We start from the raw sequence: 17416 nt of genomic DNA, 5'->3' as shown, positions 1-17416 counted from the left end.
TATCTCGCACGTGTTTTTTTTTCTATCATTCCGATTTTTATGATTTTGTCAGTGCCGTGAAATCATTGTTTTCTATTCCTGCTTTGCTTAGTGCTTTTTACAAATACAAATGTTTTGAGGTGCCAGGGGACCCCAGTTGAAAGCACCCAATTCCACCTCTGCAGTTTTAATAAACGGAAGTATTTGTTTACTTAATATTTGTCATGGGCTCTAAATTAACACACCGTGTCCAGGGGACTAGGTGCACACTGACAGTCGTTTTTAAAAAAAGAAAGACTTCATTGCTGACTTCATTACCTGGATGGGAAGTGGGAGACAATGCTGGATCTACTGTACCTGTGAGAGCTGCAGCATGCCTCGGTCATACCACACATGAAAAGGAGAGCAGATACTGCTACATTGCATGTTTACTCTGAGCAGCAATGACCTTTCTAGGAGTTAGGAAACCTCCACCTGCTGACTGACAAGTACGCTGTTGGAAGATCTAGTTAACCAAAGAGTTTCCTTTGCCCCTGATTCACAGACAGGAAGGTTGAAACTATTTGCTCCTTTTTTCATTGCTAGCATAGCATGCGGAAAATACTACAACTGCCCATTCCGTCTGGCTAGCTTTAGTCTAATTAGATTGTTTCTTGTCCCTTTACAGCCACAGAAAATAAAAACTCTGTTCATAATATTTGCAGACAAATGATGTGGTTCCGTTGGCTTTGTCAAGTCATGACTTCTAGCTTGCACTGGGGCAGTAGGCGAGGGTTAGGAGTTTGGTCGTTTGGGACTCAGAGTAGAGTAAAGCCACTTCTACTCCACATAGAAAGGAGCCAGTTGAGGTGGTATGGCCATCTGCACAGGATGCCTCCTGGGTGAGATGTTTTGGCCATGTCCCAGGAGGTGGTGAGACAGCTCCAGGACAGACCCAGGACCAAGATTACATATGTGCGCTGCCTGGTGTTTATTTTGCTAATTTCTGTGGTTATTTCAGTTATTTTATATTGGGGTCAAAATTACCTCGACTGGTTCATCATATAAATCACAAACATATTTAAAATGACAGAAAACCACAGAAGTGGTAACATTGCCTGATAAAAAGCTGCAAGTTGCATTAAATATATTTTCATTTTGCATAATGGGCAAAACTAATGACATTAGTTGCATTATCAATGATGCTTTGGGAAGAAATAAGTTTTGCTTTTGTTATTATTTTGCTTCTCACAGCAAACGCCCCCATGGACCCCACACATACATACATATATATGACAGATGGATGAGGGTTAAACCAACAACTAATGATTATTGTTGAGATAATGTTAGTTAAGCAGTTTTCCAATGCATGTCTCCTTAGAAACGTCCTACTAATTCAGTTTTGGACAGATTGTTTGATAATCAAGTTTTAGTTACTTTCAAGTTGAACTACTGTAATCATATTCAATAAGAATGTGCCTTTAAAAAAACCTTTTAAAACTGAGACTCATCTCCACAGTCAACAAGACATATTCTGTAAAGGAATAAAGTGAAGTGTAGAGGCTATAAACATGACTTGAGTATAGAGTTAGTTCCACTTTAACAGGAGAGTTTGCTCAGTCCACAGTCCCAACTCAGCATAGCTTTTTTTTGTTGTTGTACTGTTGCCAATATGACCTCAACTAAAAATATGTTAGAGTCGGTTTTAAATTCATGGTCGTGCTGACTAAGATTTGGCAGTTGAGAAGGTTTTAGCCTGTTGGATTCAGTTTTAGTATCAGAATGCCCTTCAGTTAACTTCTCCTGAAATTTGTTGTAGTATATTTGTAGTAATAAAATAAAGGCAAAACCACTGGAAACACAGCTTACAGTTTTCATATAGCAGTGTGTACTTTTAGAAAATCAGCACATTCTGGATCTTGCAAGTACAGTTTAAAGACAAACTAATCTAGCTTTCTAATCATTCAATTGTCATTCATTGTCAAGAACTTTTCAAAACTTTAGTGCACACATTACACAGTTAACAGTGACCACGTATGTGTTCTACCTAAAATGCACAGGAGAGATATAAAACTGAGAAAAGGATGCCCCTCTTCTTCAAATCCTCCTGCTGATAAGGCTCTGTACATCCTGCAGATAACTGTCTGAAAATGTTTCTGTTAAGAATGCAGCACTTGCCAAAGCTCCTAAGAGAAAACAGTGTCTCTTTCATGTCGTGCTACCTACAAGGGAAGACAAAATAGAAGTCCACAAGACCAAGAACACAATCTATTTGTCCTGTCCTGCTGTTGCACAAAAGCCGAGACTTCTTGTATAAGGAAACTGAAGGTGGAGAAGAGAGGGGACATGTAGAGACAGGCGCCATCCCCTCATTTATGCACTGAGAGCCTTTCAGGGAAAAGCTGTGGGCCCACTGTGTTTTATTGCTAATGCCTCAGTGACTTCCAAGGGCACTTAGAGTTTAATCCTGGGATTTGCACTCCACTTGCTCACTTCAGACCCAAGCAAGGCCTCAGTAACAGGAGGGAGGGCCCCTGAGAGAATGTTGTTAGTGCCCCTTGTTGGTCTGATTTAGCTGTTTTCTTCTTCACCTCCTATTGAGCTTTGAGCAACGGCTAAACCGGCAAGACGAATGTGTGTTTACGCTTTTAAAAAAAGAAAGTAGTAAAAGAGAAAGGAGGAGATAGAGAAGAGGGGTGGAAAGAGCAATGTTCTTCCTTTTATTTTTTGTTCTTTGCAGTCCAAGACCTGGGTGGAAAAGCAGCCAAGAGGACATCATATAAATCAGGTTACCAGTAGCAACAGCACTGCTAGTGCTGAGCCCCTAACCGTCTTCCCGCTCATCTTCCTCTTCCACGTATCACCCAGCGCTCACCTTTTCAGATGTTTGTCTTCCACCCCTAAAAACCTCCTGCCTCATCCTCCTCCTCCTCATCAGCTTCTACTGTATAGAAGAGAGAAACAGAGAGATTCTTTATGTGTTCATTCCTCCCCAGCAACAGTGAAGCATTTGGTGGTCTTAACAGCAGAGCCCTGAGGCCAGGATACAGTAGAGAAGAAAAGAGTTATGAGGTGGTTTAAAGTGGGCAGAAAGGGCGAGAACGTGACAAAATGTAAAGTTCAGAGGAAGGCCGAGTAAGGGGGGTAACAGAGCTGCGAGAGCAATCTGAAAAGCCTCATTACATCTTAAATAGGTAATCCAGCCAGTAGGTGAGCACATTCCCATTAACCTGGCAGTGGGAATAACTTCCTCCAGGCTTATGGGTTATTACTTCCTTTCCCTTTACTGTAGGGCTATTGTTTATCCCCAGCTTGAAGTCATACACACTGCAGTGCTGACCCTGACATCTGACCCGGACAATACGTGCTATTGTCTCTTGGTTTCTGTCCATTCACAAAAGGAAGTGGCTAAAACTGGTATGTTAAGTGGACCTAAGAGAATACATATATTATGATATATAATTAAGAACCCCCATGAAAAGTTTTTTGAAATTTAATAAATGTACATTTGTGACATTATTTGAGTCCAAAGTTTGGATTGGCCATTGTTGGAAGTAATTAAAAGGCCAGTTTTTAATGTTTTTTATATGTATGATTTTTTCATTACTTATTATAATTGTACTAGTAATTATCTTTAACATGTAAGGCTACAAAAGTCCTGAGAAGTTCTCCAAACATGAAGTGCATGCTCTTCTGCTAACTTTTCTGATTAGATATTCTTCTGTTTCGATGAATTTTCCTTTTTTGTATGAAACTGCCCCATGTGGACTTTCTTCTTTTTATATTCTTAACCTACTGGTTATTCCTCTTTTTTTTTTAGCTTCTTTTCAATCCTGACCTCATTAGCGTGGTGCTGAACACATTAGTTTAACAAGTAAAAGGTTTGATTCCAGCAGGAAACACAAATCCCTTTGGGGCTGTGTCAGTGAGGACATCTGGGGCAATCATGTACAGCTACCTGCTGTGATAAGCTTCTATCTCACTGTAAGTAGGAAAGAAGTTAATTTGGAAGTCAAAGCTGTGGATGGAGAATCGCGTAAACAAGATTAAAAATCAAAGTGAAGTCATGTAAATTTAAGGAAAATACTTAATTTTCCGCTTTTGTGGTGATATGAGTTGTGATTAAACGTTTGGGTGAGCCACATGTCAACACAGACTGCAGTGAATTGAAGTTTAGGATTTGCAGTTCTTGCCCTTTTTAGATAAGATAAGATAAGATAAGATAACCTAAAACACTAGAATAGGATAAGATAACAAGAATAAGATACTATATATATACTATATATAGAATAAAATACAAAGTTGTCAAAAAAAAAGAGAATTGCACTTAGTGTTATTGCACAAGTGTGGATCTGTGTGTTTGGTCAGCAGTGAAGTCCTTGTTTTGGGGTCTGACAGCAGTAAGGAAAGACCTGATAAATACAGCGAGATGGGAAATCCTCATCAATAAAGAAACATAATTTTCTCTCGTCATTCAGACTAAGGTCACACATTTCTCAAGGCTTCCTTTTTTCAGACATAGTAGATGCCGCTATGAAGCTTTAATTGTTTTGTTGAGTGAGAGCAAGGTTCCTCTTTGGGTATGTTTTGGTACTTCTTGCATGCACTGCATACTTCTGTAAAGAATTTACTTAAAACATTGTTTTAAATAAAGCAAGGCCAAGACACCTGCAGGTACAACTGCTACACAACGGTACATTTACCTCTTACAGTTAAACTTACTATAGGTTTGAGTCATATCATCAAATTGTGTCTCCAACATACACCTGCACACACTGACATACATAAGCAGAAAGAGCACATTCAGCAGCCTGTCACATATTTGTTCCTGTTTTGATCTTTAATAACTTTCTTAGAAAATGTTCAACAGTGTTTTTTATGTTATTTGACGCTTCAATATGCCCTTTCAGTCTCATACGTTACCACAGAAAAACTTTTGAGAAGTTAGGTTTAAAAAAACAAAAAAACAAAACAAAACTAACGTTGACTTCAGACTACTCATCCTGAGTGATGGCAGCTGAACAGCGCAGGAATTCACAGAGACGAATTGTCGGGTTGAAAGACGACCTGTGGCTTTGCTGGAAGCGGTGGGGGCATTTCCCAGCAGAGCACAGAAAACTGCGACTCCATGCATCAGCGGGCATGATAATTACACACCCACTTCCATCATCACCAGCAACTTAGATGCCCATCCCCAACTAAAGACCCCCGCCACACACTTCTGCACGGACACGGACACTACCTGCGACTTTTGCATCATTTCCTGACTAATAAGAACAGACACTTTAGAAGTTCTGTAACTCGAGCAAAGTGAAACGAACACCGGATCCTGTTAGAGGTTCATTAAGAGCATGGCCAACTCCGGGATCCAGCTGCTGGGATTTTTCCTATCATTAATAGGTATTGTCGGTCTGATCATCGGGACTATCCTGCCGCAATGGAAGATGTCCGCGTACATCGGAGACAACATCATCACAGCTGTAGCCATGTACCAGGGACTCTGGATGTCGTGCGCTTTCCAAAGTACCGGGCAGCTCCAGTGTAAAATCTACGACTCCATCCTTCAGCTCGACAGTAAGTGGCGCATTTTTACCCCCTTGGTTTAAAAAAACCACTGAACAGGTTTAGTTCCTGCAGGTGCAACCTGCTCATCACAAATCATTATTAAGTAGTCCTTGTTTATTGTCTTGTCTAGTCATCATTTTATATGGAAAGTTTAAAAAAGAGGAAAATGACTTTAACTTTTAAAAGGAAACAACACACTGGCACGTTCTAGGAAAACCTTTTTTAACCACATGCCATTTGCTCCAGGAATGAACCTGAGCCCTGCATCACCACAGAGATCCTTTAGAACACATGTGGTCAAACTCATGGCTGGAGGGCCAAATCCAGCCAGATGCTAATTTTAAGCAAATTTTCCAGCTGCTTCAGGTCACAAAACAATAAATTTAAAGGTTTTTCACACTGAAAGGAATACCTTTGCGCTATGATACATGTAAAATACATGATCCAATTTCTATTTTATTTTTGAATATAGTTGTCATATCAAGTTTTTGTATTCACATGTTGACTTTAATGTCAAATAAATGGATGTGACTCCAATTGTATACAAGAAGGATGTTAATTACTGATATAATGAGGGGATTTTTTATTTTTTTATTTATTTATTACAGTTATGAATTACATTTTTAATTCCCAGCGTGTCTCTTTGTGAAACTGAGTCCGACACCCCAGCTGTAGAATATCACATATGGTGCAAACAGTGCAGGAGTGGCTGCTGCCAAAATAATCTCTTTCATACCTCAACTGTAGCTTCCCAAGAACAAGTACAGAAAAAAATGATTTAAATACTCGATATCTTCAAACTCACAGGAAGAGACGTGACCTCTGTTTGTAAGCTGGCTACAAAAAGAAAAAACAAGCAAAAAACTGACAGACAGTGCTGCTTCTTTACTGATGATGATGAAAAATGTAAATGTTTTCACATCTGCTGTTATAGTTAGTACAGGACACATTCTTAAATGAAGGATAACACACTGTGGATACTAAAGCTGTGCGTGATGGGTGTGTGTTGGCCCACTTCAGTGGTTTGTTGTAATGCTGTCATGCTGTATTAGCTGAAATGATGATGGCCTCAGGCTGTTCTCTGTATCTGTCTCTGAATCGGTTTTTGAGGTCTAATTATACCAACACTGAGAAAAGTGGCCTGAATTGGTTTACTAAAGCGTAAAGCTTTATTATACAAATACAGGCCATTTACCATTTTTACTATGTAATTAAAATGTTATTTCTAAGACACCTTTCAGGATAAACACCCTACACAATAAAATACCAGAGGATAAATTCTCTGATTCTTATATAGCACTTTTCTACTCTCCTGGAGCACTCAGTGTTCACTCATTCACTGTTTTCTGTGCTCTTATGTGCATAGAAAACACATGTGCATCTTATGTGAACACTGTGACGGAGAACAACTTGGGGTTAGCGGCCTTCACTGGCATGCAGGCTTGGAGAGTCAGGGATCAAACCATGAACCTTCCAATCAGCAGAGCACCTGCTCTACCTCCCTCCTGAGCTACAGCCACCCACCGCAACCTATAAGATAAAAACAGAGCTAACCAAATGCATAATGGCCTTATACAAAATCTATCATTGTACATGGTGTATAAAAGGTATACAACTTTATTTATTATGAGATAATTTAGCTGGGTTTTTTTTTTGAGAACAAGAAAAGCTACGGTGTCCTACAAGCGTCCCATTGTAGAGTGTAATCACACGGCCAAACATTATTAGCATATGTGAAACAGCAGACACTCCAAGCCAGGATACAGTGTATCCTTCTCTGCTCTCATTTTACTGTATAATGACCCTGTTGCTTGGCATTTCCCACTGATTTATATTCTGTTTCTGCATCCTCCTCTCCCCTGCCTCTCTCCACCCATCACTCCCTCACTGCAAAAGGTTTTGTTTGTTTGGGCAGAGCAGGGATGGCCTAGACTGGCACAGACTGGTTCTACCGTAGGTGGACAGGGGGGAGAGGCAAAAGGGGTCTCACCCTGTGATAGGTTTATAGTGTGTGTGTGTGTGTGTGTGGGGGGGGGGGGGGGGGGGGCACTGACAGATGAGAATCATGACAGCAATGTTTCCACGGGCCTCCTCAAAGGGAAGACATTCGAGGGTGTAAGATGTGTTCCTTCATACTGTTTATGTGTGCTCATGTGTATCCCATGGTTTCCCTTCCAGGAAAAGCTCACATTAAAATGTCTTCACAGGCTAATGCAAATGTAATTCACAACCTGGACAGCCACATAAAGCCTCCTTGATATGTTGGAGGCTGTTTGTTAGTCTTTATTATGTTCTGTTTTGTGACTCCTCATTTGCACTTTAACAACAGGATTATTATAAATGGTCTCATTTTAGTTTAGTATTTTTTAGACATTACTGTATGAAACAAAACAAATTATTTTCTTAAAATGCACACCCACATTCCACAACACAAAAGGTCATTTATTCTCAGGCTCCACACTGTTCTGTTACATTTCCTCTGCTTCATCGTTTTCTGTTGCCTTTCTTTCTCTTCCTCTGCTCCAGGTTCGCTCCAGGCCACTCGTGCCCTGATGATAGTTGGCATCATTGTTTCCATTGCAGGTCTGGGTGTAGCCTGCATGGGAATGAAGTGCACCACTTGTGGAGGAAGTGACAGACTACGCAAGGCCCGCATTGCCATGACAGGAGGCATCATCCTGTTAGTGGGAGGTGAGGGAGCTTACCAAAGAACCTAATTTGGCAAAGACCAGTGAATAGAATAGAACAGAATAGAATTCAACTTTATTGTCATTGCACATGTCACAAGTACAAGGCAACAAAATGCAGTTTGCATCCATCCAGAAGTGCTTTAGCCATGATATAGATATATTACAAAATATATATTAGCAATAATATAATAATATAATAATATAGGTATATAGATATATATGACTGATTGGTGTAAGATTTAAACTGTCAAAATGTTATATCATCCAAAGGTTTTCACATAGGGTCATGTATGGTAATACAATGATGTTGTGCAGGGTAATTTAGCTTTGAAAAATATCTTGTTACATTATAAGATTACCTCCAATAAAAAGTAATCTGTCATGCTACAGCATTACCTGATGAGAAAAATAAATCTTCAGAGTACTTTGGCATTACCAATAATGCAGACGACTTGCTAATTTTATTCAGAAACCTTTATCTTAAAAGCTTGCTGTTGTGTTTTCTGAGCTTTAGCACATGTGTCAGTTATTAAAGCTATTTACAGAACCTTGTGAAACACGTCTGATCAGGAAAAAGTGTACTTTTTACAACGTTTAAATATTTTTAACGTTGTAAACGTTTTAAATGCTGATGTTGGGTAGAGTCTTTACCATATTAACTATCTTGGTTTAGCCAGTTAGCATGCTAATATTCGTGAAGAGCATGCTAATATTCGTGAAGACAGTTGTTGGATATTTGGTGAATGTGTGGTGAATTAGCTTTGAATTAGCTTTCCAGATAACGTACTGCAGCTTTGCTAGCTACCATATGAGACGGCTAATTGTAAAATAGCCCGTTTAAACCCAAACGTTTGTTTTTGCACCAAGAAATGAATGACACTATTATAGTTAATGTTCAGGGAAAAACTACATTTTAACATTTACCTTTCCATCCATGTCCTGGTTGACGTGAAGCATTACAAATAGTAGATATGTTACAATAACTCAAAGCAACACTCAACACGAGCTTGCTGGAAGAACATGCTAATATTGTTGTCTTCCTTTCCAAATATATTTAAAAGGGATGATTGTCACTGATTTGTGTTTGTAAGTATTTCATCACTATATTGTATAAAACATACACATTCAGTGTAATAGCTTCCTGTGATCCAATAAATAATGGAATCCATTTATGTAATTCCATCAAAGCACAATTGCCTAGATGTCCTGCACATCATACAGTAGGTGGGAGGAGGTTTGATCCCCACTCCAAAAAGCTTTCTACCCACTGATCTTCTCTGGCCCTCCAGAGGTCATTAGAATGAATGAATCCTGGCACTGAATCTAAGATCAGAGCTCTAACTGGCTCTGAAGAGAACAGAAACACTAAAAGCTAATTGTTCTGGAGTCAATAGCTAGCCGCCTGGTGACTGTATAAAGGGAATAAAAGCCTGGCTGGGCTTTTTCTGGCTTTGACGATGTGTTGATTGACTTTTGATCTTGCAGGGCTGTGTGCTATCGTAGCGTGCTCCTGGTTTGCTCACAATGTCATCAGGGCTTTCTATAATCCCTACACTCCAGTCAACACCAAGTAAGCAATCTAAAAGCACCCATTTCTTCTTTTTTTCTGTTTTACTGTTATTATGATTTATGTATTATTTATGTATTATTATGCATAAAAATTGTTTTTCCTTTAGTACTGTAGCTAAAACTGGTGTGAGAGAACAGTGCATTTTATTCTTTTACAGCAGTGATAAGCTAGTTATGTGACATAAAAATCTGGATGTCATCTGATCAGCTCAAACTAAATCTGTGTTTATGCTACTGGGTGAATGAGGCTCATAGTAGAAAAGGTTTTTTTTTTTTTTTTATCTCTCACTCCGGCTTATAGAGCTCTGGGGACAGTCCATGTCTATTATCCCTTAAAAAAAACCCTTAAAAACGCCAATCTTGTGATTTAATGCTATTTTCATACTATATGTTCTTTCTCTTACTCTCTTTGCATTGATGCACTACTTGCTTTTGAAACATAACAACTGCATAAATGACACCAGTGCAGGTTACTTTATTAACACATCAGTTTTGCCTTTGTTCGTAATATTGAAGCTGAGGATTGGGGTTGCCTTGTCTTTCCAGGTTTGAGTTTGGTGCGGCCATCTTCATCGCGTGGGGCGGTTCTCTCCTAGATGTCTTAGGTGGGGCCATGTTGGCTGCTTCTTGTCCAAGGAAGAAGCAAGTGTCCAAGTACCCAGCCATCGGCAGTACCCGCTCAGGCCCTCCAAGCAGCACTAAGGAATATGTCTGAGATTCCCCAACCATGTAGCCAGGAACTTTAAAAGAAGCTGAGGAGAATGATCCTCTTCAGCATCAGCGAGGCGGAAAACCGAAGATGTATGGATGATTGTGAATCACATGGAGGCAGGAAGTACTGAAAAAAGACTTTCTTTACTTTGTGTTCAGGCCTTTGATGACCCTTTGATTATTAAGCAGCACCCTCAATTGTTTAATGACGGATGTCTCTCACCCAATCCATACATTCCTCCATTGTTTACAAGTAGTCTTCACAAATACATTATAATTGGATGTCCTGACTTAATAGACAAACCCTCTTGGGCTAGCTCTTGAATTGCAGCCTAAATGGTGGGTTATAGCCAATACTTGCGCCCTCATGTTAGAACCAGCATTTATTAGCATTTGCCATGTAATTGAAAGTAATCAATTACAGTTTGGTGAGTAGTCTGCAAGTCAACACGCTGTCCAACACAGGAACACGGTGACAATACAGCATTTTATATCAACTGTTAGTACCAAAATAGATGTCACAATGAGCAGGGTGTGATTTCACACACTGCGATGACACAGGCCACTTGCTACAGGACTCCCCACAGCTTTTCATACCAGCATGTTACAAAGCCTGTTCAGATATAAAATATCTGATGTTGTAGTCATCACGCCATTATCGCTCTATTGGCCTTTCTATCAGCCACTGAGGTTAAACTGCAACTATTTATTTTGTCAACTGTAGGTCTTTACTCGTGTAGATTTGCACGATTGTTAGTTCACTGTAGCTTCTTGTAGCTTTCACAATTTAGTGTTTTTTAAATGTTCTGAACAGTTGGTTCTATGTTTGTAAATGCCATAGGTTTATATACTTTTAGCAGATAACAGCACCATGGAAAATATATGAAAGAATATTTTTAACATGTCCATCAGTACTTAAATAATAAAGATAATGCAACATTGTTAACTGTGTCATGGTCCATCAAACTGGTTATATGGTTGTTTTCTCCAGTGCAGTAGCACAGTAACATTTCTACTGACAGTCTTTTCATAGATTTTGCACTTTCTGTTTCATTTGAACTAGTAAAAGTAACCTTTAGGGGACATTTCATGAATGTTTTTGAAGACATTCATAACATTCATCAAAGCTTATGTTGTGTAAAACCTTTAGAGAACCTTCATGGAAGACTGGATAATGGTTCTTTGAAGTGTGTTTGCAGCTTTTAAAAAAAAAAAAAAAAAAAATCTGCTAGGATTCTCAGAACCTTTAGGGAACCCTGAGGTGACATTTTCCAAAGCTTCTCTGAATGTGGTCATTTTCAACTTTTAAAGAACCTTAAAGGAACATTTTATAAAACACATTTAAGTGGAACCTTTAAATAACCTTCAGGGAGCAGTTTATTAGTAATGAACTAGTCGATACTAAATGTTAGTAACTTTATCAGAGTTCTTAATGCTTTAAGTATGTTGTTTAGAGTCTTAATTTACTCCTACAGACACCTAATTGATGAAAACATTTAGAGTGATGTTATGCGAGTTACTGTATGCATCCTTTGAGCTTGAAGTAGTCTGGCTATTCTCCTATGAACTCTGACATCTACAAGGTATTGTCACCCAAAGAACTGTTGCTCACTCTTCTTTGGCAATTCTCTGTAAACCATAGAGATGGTTGTGTTAAAATGCCAGCAGATCAGCAGTTTCTGAAATATTCAGACCAGCCTGTCTGGCACCAACAACCAACCCACATTCAAAGCCACTTAAATCACCTTTCTTCTCCGTTTTGATGCTCTGTTTGAACTTCAGCAGGTCATCTTGATCACGTCTACATGCTGTTGAGCAGGTGTACCTAATAAAGTGGCTGCAAGTTTATCTGCGTGATAAAAGGAGTTCAGAGTCAGCTGAACCACAGAAACACAGAGATTCCACAAAGATTCATGTTTTATTTCCCAGGATGCTTTATGAAAAGTTATTTCCATGCAAAGATCAAAACAACTATCTTTGAGTCAGAGAGCAAGCTGTGAGGTGCAGTGCTCCCATGACACCAACAAATTAAGTAACGAGCCAGCAAAAAACAGGAACATGACATCAACATGAGCCGCCTTTTATAGACAACACCATCTGAACCCGAGAGAGCCACTGCCAGCTTAAAAAAAATCCAAAGATTGTCTCTGCAGCGAGGGTGCTCGTTTCTGTGACCTCACACTGTAATTATAAAGTCTGACACAATAGTTCACCTAAACCTGAAAGACATTACCACACCACGTGGGTGTAGTTCACAAAGCAGATTAGAGCTTTTTTATAAATAAACATAAATACAATTAAGTTTGACCTTTACACGTCGGCATGCCAATCAGAGTCAATTTCTTTAAGCATCAATCTGATGTAGCATCAGGAATCATTTGGCAATTTCATCAAAGTCATTTACTGTACACATTTTGTTTTTATTGTCCTCACAGTCATGTAGCCAAACTGGGAAAGCCTGCATTAGGAAACACACACAAAGCTCTATGAAGCCGTTGTTGTTTACTGCCGAGTCAGCAGCTCAAAACCACCAATGAGCTCAGGGAAACGCTGACTCTACCAGATTTGAAGAGCAAAACGGTGGTTTGGTTTATCAAAGTCTACTACGTAGCCCTTAAATAACAGGATGCCAGTCACAGGTTTTGATGCTTCATGCATAGAATTCTGCAACATGTCACTGCACATAACAGGCATTCCCACAAAGTGCACCATTTGGAAACATAATAAAAATCCCACAGACTGAAGCGTTACCTGCTCAGAAACAAGTAAAAAAACAAAACCAAACAGATGCCGTAACATCACAACAAAGTGTCTCATTTTTTAAATAATAAATTATTAGCATTAGTTTTTCTCCTTTGTTTTTTGTTTTTTAAAGCAACTAGCGAGCTTTCATCCACTGGATAATAGTACACCACTTGAATCAGTGAGAGAGTAGAGAATGATAGTCATTGCACAACCAAAGCTTAACAATTTCACCTGTCCGATACACATTAACAGGCTTGTGTTCCAACACAAGCAGCCCACGGGTAATCAGTAACCCTCACCAGTAAACAGGCAGGCGAGAGGATGCTTGTCATCTAACCGTTTGCTCAGTGCAACTTTAAAAATGTAGCCCTTGAGAAGAAGCTCTGAAAAAAAATATAGACACTTCCTTCAAATCTTTCTTAAATCCTGATAGTCCACTACCTACCGAGGTATAGTGTAGAGAGCAATGCAATACGAATTCATTCACAGTCTGACCAAAGTTAAGTTAAATAAGCGCTATATACACAGTCAGGGCTTCAACAGGCGATAAATGAGCCGTTTTTTAGCCTTGAAGAAGCTTCAGTAGGACACTTGACAGGAGCAAGGACAAGATCGCTGTCAGAGGGTGTGGGGGTGGGTTTGGCGACCCAGGGGTTTTCCTTGTTGGCACTTCTTGGTGAAGCTTAGGAGATGGGTGACAGGGATACAGGGCACTGCCCGTTGTTGTTCATGATATCATCCAAGTCTTCATCATCCAGGTCCACTGAGGAGGAAAAAGCAAACAAGCAGTTATTATAATAATCACATATTAGCTACAATTCAGTTCAGTTTTATTTTTATAGTGCCAACTCACAACAACAGTCGCCTCAAGGCGCTTTATACTGTAAGGCAGATCCTAGAATAATACATACAGAGAAAAAAACAACAAAAATATGACCCCCTATGAACAAGCACTTTGGCGAGAGTGGGAAGGAAAAACTCCCTTTTAACAGGAAGAAACCTCCGGCAGAAGCAGGCTCAGAGAGGGGCAGGGCCATCTGCTGTGACCGGTTGCGGTGAGAAGAACAAAACAGGAGATTAGCTACTTAGGCAAAATGAAATTTAAAGGGGCAAGAAGGGTAAGTTCAAATCAAACATTGCTTTTTTTTTAATAATTTGACAAAAAGATTGACCACCCTTGTATCTATATGTTAAAAATAAAGCCACTGTGGGTAGCCAGTCAGCTTAGCATAGCATTACCACTGGAAATTGGGGTAAACAGCTAGCTTGCCTCTAAAAACAAATGTTCCTAAAAGCTGTTTGACACAGGGTTACATGCTAGCCATTTCCACTAAGCTACGTTTTCTGCTTTTTATCTTAGCCAGGCTAAGCTACAGTCACGCTGTATTAAAGACGTAAGGGTGATGTCACTTTCTTTATCTAACTAGTTACTTATCTGTAACACCTAATTTTCCATTTACAGATATCACGGTGAAAGGCACAATCAGTGTATCGCTGCACGCCTACTTGTGGTTTTTTTTTTTCTATAGTTGCTTGATTTTGTTTCAGTGGAGTTTGATTTGTTTTTACTTAATTCTTTAATTGTAACCTTGCTTATGTCTGCCCATTGACTTGTTCTGCATTATCTATGAGACATCTTTATTTGTATACATCACTGCTGACTGAAACACACATACAAATATAATAGCAACATTTTATCCACCTTATAAATATTTATGACTAATCCAATACAGTTCAACAGCCAATAAGGAGCTCTGACATATCTACTGCTACTGTTATGTTTTATTACATATGTGCATAGAACAAATGCATATGCTGCCTGCTATACTGTCATTGTGTAATTGTAAACTGTGTAGGTGGGGTCATCACTTCATACTTCTATATGGAGCCTCACCTTTCTTGGACCGACCGATCTGGCCTAGTTTGGGTGCCCTCTGTCCGAGTCTCTGAGGGTTGGGCCCGCCACCGTGACCGTTGACCTGGGGGTGTCCCGGGTTGAACTGCCCCGCCGGGCCGGGCTGCCTGGGCGGCCCGCTGGGCGGGATGAGCTCGGGGATACCTGAAGCACCGTACATCTCTGGGAGGCGTCCTTTAGTGTCTGACCGCTAGATGTCCGCACAGCCCAAGCTTTGTGTCGTGATGGAAAGCTTCGCACTTCCGCAATGGTATTAACCGATGAATGTATGGGCAACAGACGACTAAATACTGGAAATTACAGAAGGGAAGTCCGCCAAACCTGTCAACCAAAGTGAACACGTTTGTCAAAAAACGCGAGTGAGAGAGCGAAAAGCTCTGCCAGTTGTCTCCCAACACTTCTCGGCTGTTTACACTACAATAAGCCGTGTACTCGTACGTGTTTTCAGTTGTATTACTACTATCAGGTGTAGCAGCTCCCTTCCTGCCCACTACAACAGCACAGCGACACAAAGCGTGTCTTCGGTCATTCTACTCGCTATAGTCAGAATAAGAAAAGCTTTTCCACCCGTCTCTAAACAACAGTAACTCAGCGGTTTCTCTACAATACGCTTAAAATATGACTAAATATAAAAATACGGCCTCACCTTCGTTTCTTTGAGGCCGCAGTAAAGAGCTGAATTCGGTAAAAGCCGCTTCTGAGAACCGTGTTGTTGTTTATCAGCGCTGTTTCTCTCTCTCCCTCTGTTGGCACGGCGTTGAGGAAGCGTCGATTTAAAGGGGCCTCTCAGCGTTTTCTCGGCCTTGGGGATTTCCTCGTATTGTGTCTTGACTCATAGCGTCTTGCGGACGTCACCGTGCGGTTGACAGCGCTGAACTTCAGATTATACAGTGGAGGTGTGCCAAAGTTCCGAGGGCTCAAAGCGTAATTACGCACCTCTTGTAATGAGAGAGTGACTCTAGAGCCAACCAATGACGGACGGTGTTCAATAACACCCCTCCCCCCCCTCCACCCACCCCATACACACCACATAGAATGCTTCATGTCGGGTACTTCACGTCAACCCCCTCTTCCAGAGACTTTCATTTCATTTTATATGGGGAACATGAAAGTGTTTACAGGAAGTTGTTATTTACCACAAAAGTACACAACTTTTTGTCCGCTTTGACACTTTGTTCTTTTTTCAGGTTACTGCAGTATGCTGTGGCCTTGAGTCAGTGCCCCTGGCAATGTCTGAGTTCACCTTCACTTATCTAAGCAACCTGACTCAACCCCAGCCACTTACCTCTGCCACTTATTGACTAAATGAAACAGACAAAAACAAATCTTTAACTTCTTAAACAACACTGTCAGTGATTACAAATTCACTGCCCTGCATTTGGATCAAACTCAAGTGGTCTTTTGTTTATAGTACAATGGAAATTCAAGAGAGTCCAAACACACCAAAAATGTTATGCTAATTTTGACAATACATCTTTGACTCAGTGGGAACTTCATAAGTTCAGTGAAGAAAAGGCAGACTAGGCTTCAGTATGATACCATTTCCATTTTCTTTAATTAAGCTCATATCAGCCATCAACTAAAAATCATTGGTTTTCAACCAGGGGAAATATTACCAAGTACACACTTTGGTGTAGATGCAGCACAAATACTTTGTTTTAATAATCAGTGTTGAGCAGTTAGGTTATTATAGATGAAAGAATCCTGTCCCAAAGACTAAAAATAGGTTTGGAAACATATATTAATTAACTGAAAAATAAACACTCAACTTAAAAAAAAATATAAAAACAACAAAAAAAAAAAAGACATTAAGCACTTGCAAAACTGACTAAAACAAAAATATAAATGTTTAGTTTTAGATTGAGTCGATGGATAAAGTTTTGTTTTGTTTTGCTTGAGACGTTTGCATAACTGTGAATCACCTTACTTTGTAAAATGTATTGAAATACTGGTTCTGATTTGGTCAAATTTTACTGATGGACAGCAAACACAAAGGTTCTTCTACAACCCCAATTCCAAAGACGTTTGGATGCAGTGTAAGCTGTCAATAAAAACATAATGTGTAATTTGTAAATCCCAAAAACCCATATTTTATTCACATGTTTGAACGGAGAAAATTTACCATTTTATGGAAAACTGAATTCATTTTAAATTTCATGACAGAAACACATCTCAAAAAAGTTTGTGCTGGTTCATGTTTATCATTGTGTAGCATCCCTTCTCCTACTTAGGCAGTCCATAACAATCTAGGAACTGAGGAGGC

General features: G+C 39.7%; 1 protein-coding gene across 1 annotated transcript; it reads left to right on the top strand.

Moving 5' to 3' along the window:
* Nucleotides 1-5075: 5075 nt before the first annotated feature.
* Nucleotides 5076-11434, top strand: cldn7a (claudin 7a). The gene is made up of 4 exons (XM_026151917.1): nt 5076-5532; nt 8050-8214; nt 9699-9783; nt 10329-11434. The coding sequence occupies exons 1-4, from the start codon at nt 5310-5312 to the stop codon at nt 10495-10497; spliced, it is 642 nt and encodes a 213-aa protein (XP_026007702.1). The 5' UTR covers nt 5076-5309; the 3' UTR covers nt 10498-11434.
* Nucleotides 11435-17416: the final 5982 nt, after the last annotated feature.

This window comes from Astatotilapia calliptera, chromosome 3 (genome assembly GCF_900246225.1).
Source record: "Astatotilapia calliptera chromosome 3, fAstCal1.2, whole genome shotgun sequence".
In the NCBI taxonomy this organism is placed as follows: Eukaryota; Metazoa; Chordata; class Actinopteri; order Cichliformes; family Cichlidae; genus Astatotilapia; species Astatotilapia calliptera.
Note: the sequence above shows the minus strand (reverse complement) of the source record. Positions and strands in the feature narration are given on the sequence as shown.

Coding starts and splice junctions, on each gene's coding strand:
- cldn7a (XM_026151917.1), top strand. CDS start 5,310: ATGGCCAACTCCGGGATCCAGCTGCTGGGATTTTTCCTATCATTAATA. Junction 5,533..8,049: donor CTCCATCCTTCAGCTCGACA/GTAAGTGGCGCA, acceptor CCTCTGCTCCAG/GTTCGCTCCAGGCCACTCGT. Junction 9,784..10,328: donor TACACTCCAGTCAACACCAA/GTAAGCAATCTA, acceptor TTGTCTTTCCAG/GTTTGAGTTTGGTGCGGCCA.